Source organism: Amphiprion ocellaris, chromosome 23, assembly GCF_022539595.1.
Source record: "Amphiprion ocellaris isolate individual 3 ecotype Okinawa chromosome 23, ASM2253959v1, whole genome shotgun sequence".
Lineage (NCBI taxonomy): Eukaryota > Metazoa > Chordata > Actinopteri > Pomacentridae > Amphiprion > Amphiprion ocellaris.
The window spans coordinates 25766725-25780585 of record NC_072788.1 but is presented as its reverse complement, the minus strand read 5'-3'; the positions used below and the strand labels follow the sequence as shown (position 1 = coordinate 25780585).

Sequence of the window (13861 nt, the reverse complement as noted above, 5' to 3'; positions counted from 1 at the left end):
TTTTTTATTCATGTCTCTGTAATTGTGGATTTTTTTTAAATCAACATAATATTTTAAATAATAATTATTATACATAAAACGTGTCCCACAACGTTAGCAGAACCTGTTGATGATGATGTTGACATTTTTATTGTTTTCTGTCTAGTTTTTGTCATTTCGTGTCTCATTTTGTGTCTTTGTTTTTGTCATTTTCTGTCTTGATGAGTAACTCCTTCAGAGGAGTCATAGGAGTCTTGGTGGCCTCCCTCTCTAGTCTCTGAAATATCTGGACTAAAATGGTATAAATGAGTATAATCTGGTGTAAAGTGGTGTAAAGTGGTGCTGGGTGTAGGTGCAGTGACCTGAACACACCTGTCTGTGTCCGTCCAGGTAAAAAGCAGCTGACTGACAGATCAGAGTTGGTGACGGTTTATTAAACATCCAGTAAAAATGTCAGAATGTGAATCAGACGAGCTGCAGCAGAATCAAACTCCTGATTACATGATTTCAAAGCAGATACAAGAAGCAGCACAACCAGGACCAGGACCTGGACCAGGACCAGTAGGACCAGGACCTGGTCCAGGTCCAGTAGGACCAAGACCACAATCTGGTCCAGAACCAGGACCAGAACCTTGATCCAGGACCAGTAGGACCAGGTCCAGAACCCTGGTCCAAGACCACCAGAACCAGACCCCTGGTCCACAACTAGGCCAACAGAACCAGGTACAGCTGAGCATCAGGGGTCCAGTCCTGGATCAGGTCTAGAACAGTCCAGTCCTGGATCAGGTCTAGAACAGTCCAGTCCTGGATCAGGTCTAGAACAGTCCAGTCCTGGATCAGGTCTAGAACAGTCCAGACCCTCTCTTTATTGCATTATTATCTTTATCATATTAATTTCCCCACAGGAGGAATAAAGTCTCCATCTAATCTAATCATCATCTGCTGAGCTGAAAACAGAAAGCAGGTTGAAGCAGAAACTCATTATTATCCCATCTGACAAACAGAACCAGGACCAGGACCAGGATCAAAACCAGGACCAGGACCAGGATCCCTCCTCAGTTAGTGGTTGGAACCAGAGTACGTCCTGGAAACAGAAGAAATAAAGAGAAGGTCAACAACAAATACTGACAGCACATCAATAAACTGGATTAAACTGGTATAAACTGGTATAAACTGGTATAAACTGATGTAAACTGATTTAAACTGGTATAAATCGGTGTAAACTGGTATAAACTGGTATAAACCAGTTTAAACTGGTATAAACTGGTGTAAACTGGTGTAAACTGGTGTCAACTGGTATAAACTGGTATAAACTGGTATTAGACTGGTATAAACTGGTGTAAACTGGTCTGACCTCGGGCCTTCCTCTTGTAGTAGATGAATCCAGCCAGAGATAAGACCAGACCCAGAACCAGTCCTGAGGCTCCGATAGCGATCTTGTTCCTCTCAGACTCAGGCATGGACGGATCTGAGGACAGACAGACAGACAGACAGGTGAGAGAGAGACAGACAGACAGACAGACAGACAGGTAAGAGACAGACAGACAGACAGACAGATGAGAGACAGACAGACAGACAGGTGACAGACAGACAGACAGGTGAGAGACAGACAGACAGACAGACAGACAGGTGAGAGACAGACAGGTCTTTACCCCAGTAGGTTCTCAGAGGTTCTTTCAGGCTGGCGTGTTCCACCACACAGGAGATCTCCTCTCCAGACCTGCAGCAACACAAACACCATCACTGATCCATGAACCTGGACCTGGACCTGAATAGAGACTTGGACCTGGACCTGGTCCTGGTCTTACCTGGGTGTGTACTCCAGGTGTGAGTGGATCTGGTCCTGGACTTACCTGGGTGTGTACTCCAGGTGTGAGTGGATCTGGTCCTGGACTTACCTGGGTGTGTACTCCAGGTGTGCATGGATCTGGTCCTGGACTTACCTGGGTGTGTACTCCAGGTGTGAGTGGATCTGGTAGAACCAGTCCCCGTTCTCCATCTCCTCGGTGGAGGTGACGTCTGAGGTGACCTCCTTCCCGTCTCTGAACCAGCTCACTTTGATGGTTTTGGGGTAGAAGTCGTAGACGCTGCAGACCAGCATGGCTGGATGATGACCAGAGGGGGGCGTCGTGGAGTACAGAAGAACGGTGGGCGGAACTACAAGACATGACATCATATCTGGAGCAGCTAGCAACAGTAGCATCATTCCACCAATTTAAGGAGATCAATAATAAATAATCAATAACAGGGACAGGGTCAGGAACTCTGTAGATCCTGAGTTCTGGTTGGAGGTCATGAACCTCCTCAGGAGTCTTTCTCATGGTGCCCCCTGCTGCTAAACTCCCACAATGCTCTCTGCTTTAACTGTCGTCTGAGTGACGCCTCCTCTGGTCTCTACGGGATTAAACAGGAAGAGGCTCCACCTGGTGGAACAACCAGGAACTACAGCTGATCTATTAAACAGGAAGAAGCTCCACCTGCTGGAACAACCAGGAACTACAGCTGATCTATTAAACAGGAAGAAGCTCCACCTGCTGGAACAACCAGGAACTACAGCTGATCTATTAAACAGGAAGAAGCTCCACCTGCTGGAACAACCAGGAACTACAGCTGATCTATTAAACAGGAAGAGGCTCCACCTGCTGGAACAACCGGGAACTACAGCTGATCTATTAAACAGGAAGAAGCTCCACCTGGTGGAACAACCTACTTCCAGCTAGATGGAGCTCTGAGCAGCAACACTTTCCTGAAACCTTCAAACCGTCCCTTATAGTTTGTTTAATCTGAAGTTTAGTCTCAAAGAAAGGAGAGTAATTTTCTCTTCCTTTGTGGATGTCTGGATCATGACTACTCTGCAACAACGTCAATGAACCGGCTGTCAGCATGAACAGCAAAAGAAGCAGCACCAGCTACACCTGACAAGCTGCAAGCCTGGAAAACTATAAATCAGTGGAAGAAAAAGAACAGCCAGGAGACATTGCTACTAGTAAGAAAATACTAGAAGCTGTCAATAAGCTCCCAGACAGGTTTGATATCCTGGAAAAACACATGGAAGAGCTGAGCAGAAACATGGAGGAAAAGTAGTGATGAGAGAGGAGGTTACTGAATACAAGAAGAAAACAGTGGAGCTGGAACAACAGGTCAGAAAACTGTAGAAAGAAGTGAAGACGCTGACAAATGAGAAATGCCAGGAACAAGATACAAGAGAAAGTGGAATCTGCTGTCAAAGGAAAATGAAAAGATGAGAGGAACGCTGATCTCTCTTCTCTCCAAAATGTCTCCAGGAGTGTCATGGTCCATAGAGGACATGGTGGACAGCGTTCATCACATCAGGAAGAAAGAGCAAAATCACAGCAGGCAGCTCATGGTTCAGTTTGGGAAGCGTGATGCACAAATGAAATGTGGATGCTGTCAAAAGGCTGTGAGATGTGGAAAAAAGATGAAGAAGATTGAAGAAAAGAAGAAGAGCAACGCTGGAGCTGATGTGGACGAAGATAAAAGAAGCCAGAGATCAGGGGAAGAGAGCAAACTTTCATAGAAGGAGTCCACATATTCCCATAGAAAATGAAAAGACATGGAAATATGTGTTCTGGTTACTGAATAGAGCCAAATGAGACTCAGAGTTTATTTCCAGGGATCAACATAACAGTTACTTTCTTCATCCAAACTCACAGCCTCAGTGTTACTGAATATTATGTTCACATGTTTTATTTCCTTAAACACCAGGAGACTTAAAGACAGCACTAAGAGAAAGGCTGTATTTTTAGTTTACAAAGGACTACAGGCACAATGTGTTTTTGTTACAAGAGACTCATGTCACTGAAGAGGATTTAATATTTTGGAGCAAACAATGAGGAAACACAGTTTAGTTTCTCCAAGGAACTAGCAGATGTGTGGGAGGAGCCATAAGCATGAAGAACTGTCCAGGAAACGTCCTGGAATCTAAAGGAGATCTGGAAGGACACTGGATTACTGCAGTTTGAATATTGAGGGACTACATGGATCCTCATCAATGTTTATGGATAGAATGGAGAATCTGAGGACAACATTTCTGATATTATCAGAGAATTTCAAACAAAATCTCCAACTGATAATATTTTAGTGGGAGGAGATTTTAATTGTGTTCCTGACCAATGGTTGGATAGACTCCCTACCAAATATGTGGACCACAAATACAATCACAACATCCAAACATTTTGCACAAATAACTCCCTAATTGCCGTTTGGAGACATAACAATCCTAATTTCAGACAGTTTTCATGGATCAGACCTAATGGAAGCTGTAAATCTGTGCAGCTTCTACTACTGATCCCTGTGGAATTACTGTTACATTAATGCCTGAAACAGGAAGAACATTTAGACAGAAATACTGGAAATTCAATGCTGATTTCTGAAAAGATGAGCAGTTACTGTAGTCTGGTGAGAAAAATCTGATCTTCAGTTAACTCAGATGATAACGTTGGTTCTTATGGAAGTTAAAGGGAATTTTTCAAATATAAAATGAGAGAAAACTCAATAGATTCTGGTATAAGAAAATGTCAGAAACAACAAGAATCAGAAAGACAAGTGATGACTGATAATAATGAGTGTTATAAAATGAATGTGTTATCTGATAGGAATAAAGAAGAACTGATTCAGTTACAATCTAAATGAGATGAATTGTATTTGAATAAAGCACCAGGTGCATTTATATGATCCAGAGCAACATGGATGGAAGATGTGGAGAAAAACAGTTCAGTAGATTCAGTAGATTAGAAAAAACAAGACAAGCCAGAAATGCAGTCAGCCTCTAAATGTTGATGATAAAACTGTGACAATCCAAAAGAAATAGCAGATGAAATATTTAGATTCTATCAACATTTATATTCAGCATCTTTTTCTGAGACAAACTCAAACTTCTTTGAAAAAGTGAAACCATTTATTCCTCAAACTGACTTTAAAACAACGTGTTTGGAGAGATTGATAGAGCTGAAATGAAAATGGTTTTGGGGAAATCAGTGGGTCTAGATGGATTTACAACCAACTTTGATCAGTTTTTCTGGGCTGATATTAGACAATTACTATTTGAAGCATTAAAGGAATGTTTAAATGGTAAAACATGACTAACAACAATGAAGCAACGTAAAACGACTTTAACAGCAAAACCTAACAAGGATAAAACAATTCTTGATAACCTGAGGCCAATTCCACTCCTTCATGTTGGTGACTAAATGTTTCCTCATAGACTTCAGAGTGATCTGAATAAAATCATTAGTGAAACACAATCTGGTTTTACTAAATCCATCCATACAGAACAACATTCCACTGCTATTAGATCTGATGGATTCTGCACATTTGGTAGAAGACCATGGTTTTATACTCTTTCTAGATTTCTGTAAAGCTTTGACAAACTTCAGCACCACTTTATTTTACAAATTCAATTTAAATTCACTGTGATTTTCTTTGGAATAATCAGCAACACTTGATTAGAAAAGGTGATGTGGTAAAATCAGTAGAGGAGGAGGTTTGAATGTCAATGATTTAGAAACAATGAATGGTTCAATGGAATGAAGGTGGTTCCAGACTTTTATAAAACATGAACATTATCTGTGCTTTACTTTATCGCCTCATCTTTTTCTAATGCTAGCAGGAATTCATTTTCTGTTAAGATGTGATTCTGATCCCTTGAGATTATCCTTTAAATGATCAGATTTCCACATGCAGCTGTTATTATGTTGGAAAATGCTTTATAAGCAGAACTTCAGTCCAAACAAAGCTACAATATGGAATAACAGGAGTATTTTATACAGGAGCAAATCTGTATTTTGGAACGATTGGATGGAGGAAGGAATTTGAACTAGAACACATTTAATGGATGAAGATGGTAATATTTGAAGTTCTACTGATTTTAAAACTAAATTAAATTCAGATTGCTGCTATAAACAACATTCTCTGGTAATCAAAGCTGTTCCAGTGGCTTTGATAGATTTGATCAGAGGAATATTACATTATTCATCTGGAACTCCTGATTCTAATACGCTGTTTATTGACAGATAGACATTTTTAGACATTAAATGTATTAAAACATTTTGAGATTATTAGTAACAAAGAATGTTTTCCTCTTCCAGTTAAAAGAAAAGTTTTATCTCCAACATTTTCAAAGACTGATTCTATCAAAGTCACAACCAGATATTTATCTTTTCCTTTATTACCTAAAATGAAAGAAGTTCATTTCTAAACTATTTATGATGTTTATCCATGTAGAGAATGTTTCAGAATGACATTTAATCTGGATAATAAAACATGCACATTTAGTCCAGAAGATATGAAACTCCAGAACATCTTTTCTCCACCTGAACTATTGTGAGGAGGTTTTGGGACAGAATGCATGAATGATTGCTAACAAAGAATGTATTAGAATGTATCTATTCAGTTTGATCTCTTTATGCAGAACAAAGATTTGGAATTTATGTGGAATAACAACAATAACTGGTAAATTTTATAGACACAAATGTAGATTTTTAAAGGTTGCTCCGAATATTATTGCTTTTAAAAATGATTTGAAACTTTCCTTTTACTCCTGAATGAAACTGTAAAATAAAAATGCCTTCAGACTGTCTAAGATTCTCATGTTATAGTTATTGATTAAACCCTGTGAAGTTCATTTATTTTAAACTATCTTATTTTATATAATTTTATTTTTTTTTTCTTTCTTGTTGCTGCTTGGTCTAGTTGAATTGTTTCACACAATTGGTGCCTATTTGTTGTATAATAATAATTCTAAAATAATTGTGGGTGGCTATGGCTCAGGTGGTAGAGCGGGTCGTCCAATGATCGAAAGGTCGGCGTTTCGATTCCCTCTCTGTCCTAGTCATGTGCTGTTGTGTCCTTGGGCAAGACACTTTACCCACCTGGCCTCCAGTGCTGCTACTCACACTGGAGTATGAATGCGTGTGAATGTTGGTGGTGGTCGGAGGGGCCGTAGGCGCAGATTGTCAGCCACGCTTCCGTCAGTCTGCCCCAGGGCAGCTGTGGCTACAAATGTAGTTTACCACCGCCGAGTGAGAATGTGTGAGTGAATGAATAATGGATTCATTGTGAAGCGCTTTGAGTGCCTTGAAAAGCGCTATATAAATCTAATCCATGATCATTATGTTGTTAAACAATATTTAATAATAAAAAATAAAATTTAAAAAAACAACCTGCTGGAACAACCAGTAATTACAGCTGATCTACGTTTACTGACATTATGTTCTTCTTCTTCTTCTTCATCGTCTCCTTCCTGGTTAGTAAATGTTAAATATTTCTAACTGGAGCTTCACTAAAAGGTTCCTGACACCTACAGAACACTGAAGAACAGCTGGGATGTAGAAATTCTGCACTGGACTGATATTATTGATTTATTTATTGGTTTTATGAAATTTAATGTGTCTGAATATTAAATAAACCTTCATGAGAACTTCTCCGGTTCTACCTGCTGCAGATTATCAGTGTTTCCAGATTTACTTCAATTCAAATGGTTTGTTTTGAACTTTCTGAACTCTAAAACTCATCAGGAGGTTCCACAGGAGATTATTCTCTGAGAATCATTTATCAGTCAGAAAGTTTAAAAAAATAACAAATTGATCGTCAGGAAAATAATATGAGACCCAAAACAACAGAAAGGAAACTAAACTGTCTGGGTTTGGAAAGACTCTAAAATGGAAATATTTAAACAGAAAACTAATAATAATAATAAAAATAATTTTCCATGAATCAAAGTTCTTTCTTCACTCTGAGAACATAAATTATGTTTTATTACTGAATCAATCTGATGACAATTAATATAACTAATAAAAAAAAATAATAATAATAATAATAATAATAATAATAATAATAATAATAATAATAATAATAATAATAATAATAATAATAATAATAATAATCAGATCAGGGGTGTAGTATCAGAGTCTGACCACCAGATGGAGACTTTAACCTCCATTAAAGTTCAGATTCAGTCTGTTTATTCTGATGAATAACATTATTGATCATTGATTATTGATGATGAACTGATCAGTTTGATTCACAGTCAGGATCAACTCACCTGATTTAGACAGAACGGCCTGGTAGTAAATGTCAACATGGTTCTGGCAGTATCTCTCCTTCTCAGCTCTCATCCTGCTCAGCTCTCCAGGAATTTTGTTCCATGCTTCTGCCTGCTTCACTCCAAACTCAGTGTATCCAACATATTTACCCACACTGCTGCTGAATCTCACCAGCTCCAACTTGTTGTAGTAATAAGAGTCGATGAACTCGATGTCCTTCAGCTCAGTGGAGTTAAACTGACAATGAGTTTTCCTAAAATTCAAAAATCCATCTGAAGAACGAAACACAATTAAACTTCAGAGAGCATTGATCAGATTATTGATCAGACTATTGATCACAGCATTGATCAGATTATTGATCAGACTATTGATCACAGCATTGATCAGACTATTGATCAGAACATTGATCAGACTATTGATCAGAGCATTGATCAGAACATTGATCAGACTATTGATCAGAGCATTGATCAGATTATTGATCAGACTATTGATCACAGCATTGATCAGACTATTGATCAGAACATTGATCAGACTATTGATCAGAGCATTGATCAGATTATTGATCAGACTATTGATCACAGCATTGATCAGACTATTGATCAGAGCATTGATCAGAGTATTGATCAGAGTATAGATCAGACTATTGATCAGACTATAGATCAGAGCATTGATCAGTGTATTGATCAGAGTATTGATCAGACTATTGATCACAGCATTGATCAGACTATTGATCAGACTATTGATCAGAGCATTGATCAGAGCATTGATCAGAGCATTAATCAGAGTATTGATCAGAGTATTTATCAGAGTATTGATCAGACTGTTGATCAGACTATAGATCAGAGCATTGATCAGAGCATTAATCAGAGTATTGATCGGCGTGTTGATCAGACTATTGATCAGACTATTGATCAGAGCATTGATCAGACTATTGATCAGAGCATTTTTTAGAGAGTATTGATCAGACTATTTATCAGACTATAGATCAGAGCATTGATCAGACTATTGATCAGAGCATTAATCAGAGTATTGATCAGAGCATTGATCAGACTACTGATCAGAGTATTGATCAGAGTATTGATCAGAGCATTGATCAGAGCATTGATCAGAGCATTGATCAGAGCATTGATCAGTGTATTGATCAGAGTATTGATCAGAGTATTGATCAGCTTATGGGTCCTACCTGTGCTGCAGACGGTGATGAGGAGGATCCAGAAGCTGACAGAGGATGAAGCCATGTTCCTGAGTTCACTCTTTGACCAACACTGACTCAGAGGGACTGAAAGCTGCTGTAAAAACCAGAACAGAGTCATGTGATGCAGCATCAGCTGTTACCAGGCAGAGAGTCTGACTGGAGTCTGCTCAGCAGAGCACTGGACAAGAAGACCTGATCAATACCCTGATAGCATCAATAATCAATACCCTGATAGCATCAATAATCAATACCCTGATAGCATCAATAATCAATACCCTGATAGCATCAATAATCAATACCCTAATAGCATCAATAATCAATACCCTGATACATCAATAATCAATACCCCGATACCATCAATAATCAATACACTGATACCATCAATAATCCATACCCTGACACCATCAATAATCAATACACTGATACCATCAATAATCAATGCACTGACACCATCAATAATCAATACACTGATACCATCAATAATCAGGGCAATCAATATCAATCAATCAATCAATCAAATTTTATTTATATAGCACTTTTCATACAATAAAAAGCAACAGAAAGTTCTTTACAACATTTAAAACATTCAAATAAAACAAGAAAATCCATCCCACACACCCTCCATATGTACATATATACACACAACTACACATACATGTACACACAGACACACACTCCCACCACTGACAGTAGGGAGACATGGCATGGCACTAACGATTGTGGAAAACGCCTCCAATTGGGGTCGTCCACACTGGGAGGAGTCACAGGCCATGACCACTGGGGGCGCTGGTACCCAGACCCCCCGACCCCGACAGACAGGGGGACTCCCACACCGAGGTGGGGAGCCCCCCCAACCAGCCGGACCGAAGGGACCCATGGACAGCACCCCCAGTGGGAGACCAGATACAGCCCCCAGTGTGGAGGACCCCCCTGAGGAAACACTGGAGTTAAATAACTAAAAATTTAAAACTACAAGATAGAATAAAAGACCTATAACATAAGATAAATAAAATGAACAGTTAAAAGGGTAAAGATACATAAGATAACAAATAAAGATAAGAATGTTAGAAAAATTTAAAAGGCCAGTTAAAAGCCTGATAAAAAAAAGGTGCATCTTCTACATTATTGATAGATAAAGAAGACAGAGAAAATTCACCCACAGCTGTTTCTCAGTTCAAATCAGTTCCTAAATTTATTTACTTAGCTTTACAAATTCTTCCAAATTTAGATTTGATTGTTCAACACAATTATGATTCATTAACTAAAGAAATTACAGATGATGTCAAGAGATGGATGATTCTTCTTATGTCTCTGACTGGTCGAATTAATATTTACAAAATGAATATACTTCCAAAACTATTGTATGTTTTTCAGAAGATTCCCTTGCCACCCCCTGCTGACTGGTTCAAAAAGTTTTAAAAGCTACTTATTCAATTTATATGGACAAACCAACGTGCTAGAATAAGGCTGTTCTTACTTCATTTGCCTTACAATGAAGGAGGACTGATGTGCCCAAACATCGTTTGGTTTTATTGGGCAGCCCAGCTCAGATCCATAAGATACTACTTTAGTATGAAGGATGGCCCCCAGTGGACAGAAATGAAAATAACATCTTAAGTCCTTCCTTACCTTTATACCTTTTTTCTGATACAGAAGTTAATTTAATTAAGAAAACTAGTGACCCAATAGTTAAAAACATGGTTAAGGTATGGTATAATGTAAAAAGACATATTAAAGAACCAGTTGCTTTATCATGGCTGACTCTGATTTGGGGAAATCAGGACTTTATCCCTGGGAGAGCTGATGCAGTGTTTAAGCAATGGGCTCTAAATGGACTAGAGAAAATACAAGATCTATACCTAACAAGCTCAGATTATATGATGTCATTTGATGTGCTTAGGCATAAATACAACATCGAGAGGAAATATTTCTTCAAATATCTTCAACTAAGAAGTTATATTGGAGCAAAACAAAACAATTTATCAAAACCACCCAGTTTGAAGTTAGAAGAAATTATCAGTAAAAATAGTTTCAAAAAGGGAGCAATATCAGAATTTTATAATTTACTATCAAATTCCTCAGATAATTCAGCCTCAAAATTAGAAGCATGGAAGAAAGATTCAGAACTACATTTGTCATTAGAGGAATGGGAATTAGTTCGTAAAAAAGCCCATAAGCAAACTGTTAATTCTCAGCTGAGTTTATTACAAAATAAATGGCTTATGCGTGTTTATATCACTCCTGTAAAATTAAACCAATACAATCCAAATATTCCAGACAAATGTACAAAGTGTGGAGAAGAAAGAGGAACTCTGTTTCATTGTATTTGGGAATGTAGGGAAATTATGACATTTTGGGTTTTAATAAAGCAAACTGTGAAAACCATTATTTCCAAAGACTTACCATTGGAACCTTCCTTGATAATTTCAGGTTTATATCCCAAGAACTCCAGATTTACAAAAAGTGAGCAACTTTTTATTGACATTTGTTTATTACAAGCAAAAGGATTGATTACATCGCATTGGAAAAACATAAGAAGACCAAGTGTTGGACAGTGGCTTAAACAGATGCTGGTTACACTTCCATTAAAACGAATCACTTACCTGCTGAGAGGAATAAAGGACCTGTTTGATGATCGGCTTGATGAACCAAAATAATTTCTGTATACTTGTATCAGAAGGTATTACTGTGTAGTTGTATTTTGTGTCTGAGAGGATGTTCTGTTAAACGTTTGTATATGCCATTTAAAATCATAAAATACAAATGAATGTAGCAGCATTAATATTGCACCTCTAATGCTGTATGGCCTCACTTGATGCTGTGTATCTGGTAGCCAATCACTGAAGAGGGACTGAGTATTTAAGCTGTGGTCCCACCCCTGCTTCTTCCGCTGCTCACTGCTGCGTCACTTCCGTGCGACAGGTACATCTGCTCCTGCTGTCTCTCTGGTAAAGCTTCCCTGCTGGTATGCTGAGGGCATTTGCTTTGTGCCATACAGCGACTGGTGTTCGCGGTTGGTGCACTCTTCGAGTGTGTGTGTGTGTGTGTGTGTGTGTGTGTGTGTGTGTGTGTGTGTGTGTGTGTGTGGTGTGTCCTGTTATAAGGATCTGAAGGGAACCCTTACAGGATCTTTCAGTTTCCACAGTGGATCCAACAGTTTGAGATGGTTCTCCAGGAGGGTCTTGACAGAACTTTTACAAATGAGTTCCAGTTTTCTTCCTGGACCACAGTGGAGAAAAAGGAGCTGATCTTATCAAACCTCCCTGATGTTCTCAGAGCTGCTGCTGCTCAAAGATCCAGCTGAGGAGGTCCAATCTGTGGTCATATCCTCGTTCCTCTGGAAGTTCTCAGCTGGAGGAGACCAGAAGTCTGAGGAGGGATGAAATAACACTGATCTCTACATCTGCTCACAGGTCAGAACTTCAGCTGGTTCCAAATATCTGATGGAGTCATTCAAAATAAAAGTGGTTTGTTTTGAGGTGAAGATCTGGATCTCCAGTGAAGTACTGATCCTCTTAAAGTCCATGAAGACCATCAGTTTGTCAGCATTCCTCTGAGTCACGACCACCACGGCACAACTCAAGAATGTTCTGTTGTTTCAGCTCCAGAATCCATCCGATAGGCCTGGACCTGGACCTGAGAAGATCAGCAGGATAAGAGGAACCACTATGGTCACCAGAACACAGAACATCCAGAACAGTTCCACACCGAGAACAGCTCCTTTAATAGAAGCATGAATGAGTTCTGCTGCTGCCTCTGGTTCTTTGCCCACAGTTTGCTTTGGAACATTCCTCTCTGTCATGCACCAGGAAATAGCACCGTGGACCTGGACCCGGCCGGTTCCCTTTCAGCTGACGTCACAGAACAACAACACGGAACATTAGCTACCAATGGTCCTGAGAAGGTTCTGCTGCTCTGGATGTTTTCTCAGATCAGATCTTTCCCATTTTCTGCTTTTATCCCAGACAAATACACAGTTTAAAGTTGCAGGCTGGGTTCTAGCTCTGGGTTCTAATGCTGGGTTCTAACACTGGGTTTTAGCACTGGGTTCTAGCTCTGGGTTCTAGTGCTGGGTTCTAGCACTGGGTTCTAGTGTTGGGTTCTAATTCTGGGTTCTAACTGAGTTCTAGCACTGGGTTCTAGTGTTGGGTTCTAATCCTGGGTTCTGGCACTGGGTTCTAGCACTGGGTTTTAACACTGGGGTCTAGCGCTTGGTTCTAGCACTGGATTCTAGTGTTTGGTTCTTGCACTGGGCTCTAACACTGGGTTCTAATGTTGGGTTCTAGGACTGGGTTCTAGCTCTGGGTTCTAATGCTGGGTTCTACCGGTTTACCTGCTCTGGACTGGTTCTGTTTACCTCTTTATAACAGCTGTCAGACCAGCTGCTCTTCTATCAGCTGATCTTCTGGGATGGGGTTCAGTAAATCAGTCTAAAGGGTTAGGGTTAAGTAAAGGGTTAGGTAAGCAGGGTTAGGGTAAAATAAAGGGCTCAGTAAATAGGGATAGAGTTATGTGAAGGGTGAGGTAAATAGGGTTAGGGTTAGGTAAAGGGTGAGGTAAATAGGAATAGGTCTCGGTGAAGGGAAAACATCTTGACTCAGGCATGATGAGGCACTGGCAACAG

The 13861-nt window shown here is 39.4% G+C and overlaps 1 protein-coding gene across 1 annotated transcript; it reads right to left on the bottom strand.

Annotated features, from left to right (window-relative positions):
• Positions 1 to 392: 392 nt before the first annotated feature.
• Positions 393 to 9308, bottom strand: LOC111563419 (H-2 class II histocompatibility antigen, E-S beta chain). Its single transcript, XM_023262486.3, has 6 exons — positions 9226 to 9308; positions 8042 to 8314; positions 1923 to 2136; positions 1632 to 1699; positions 1334 to 1447; positions 393 to 1063 (listed from the first exon to the last, which is right to left on the bottom strand). The coding sequence occupies exons 1-6, from the start codon at positions 9278 to 9280 to the stop codon at positions 1035 to 1037; spliced, it is 753 nt and encodes a 250-aa protein (XP_023118254.2). The 5' UTR covers positions 9281 to 9308; the 3' UTR covers positions 393 to 1034.
• Positions 9309 to 13861: the final 4553 nt, after the last annotated feature.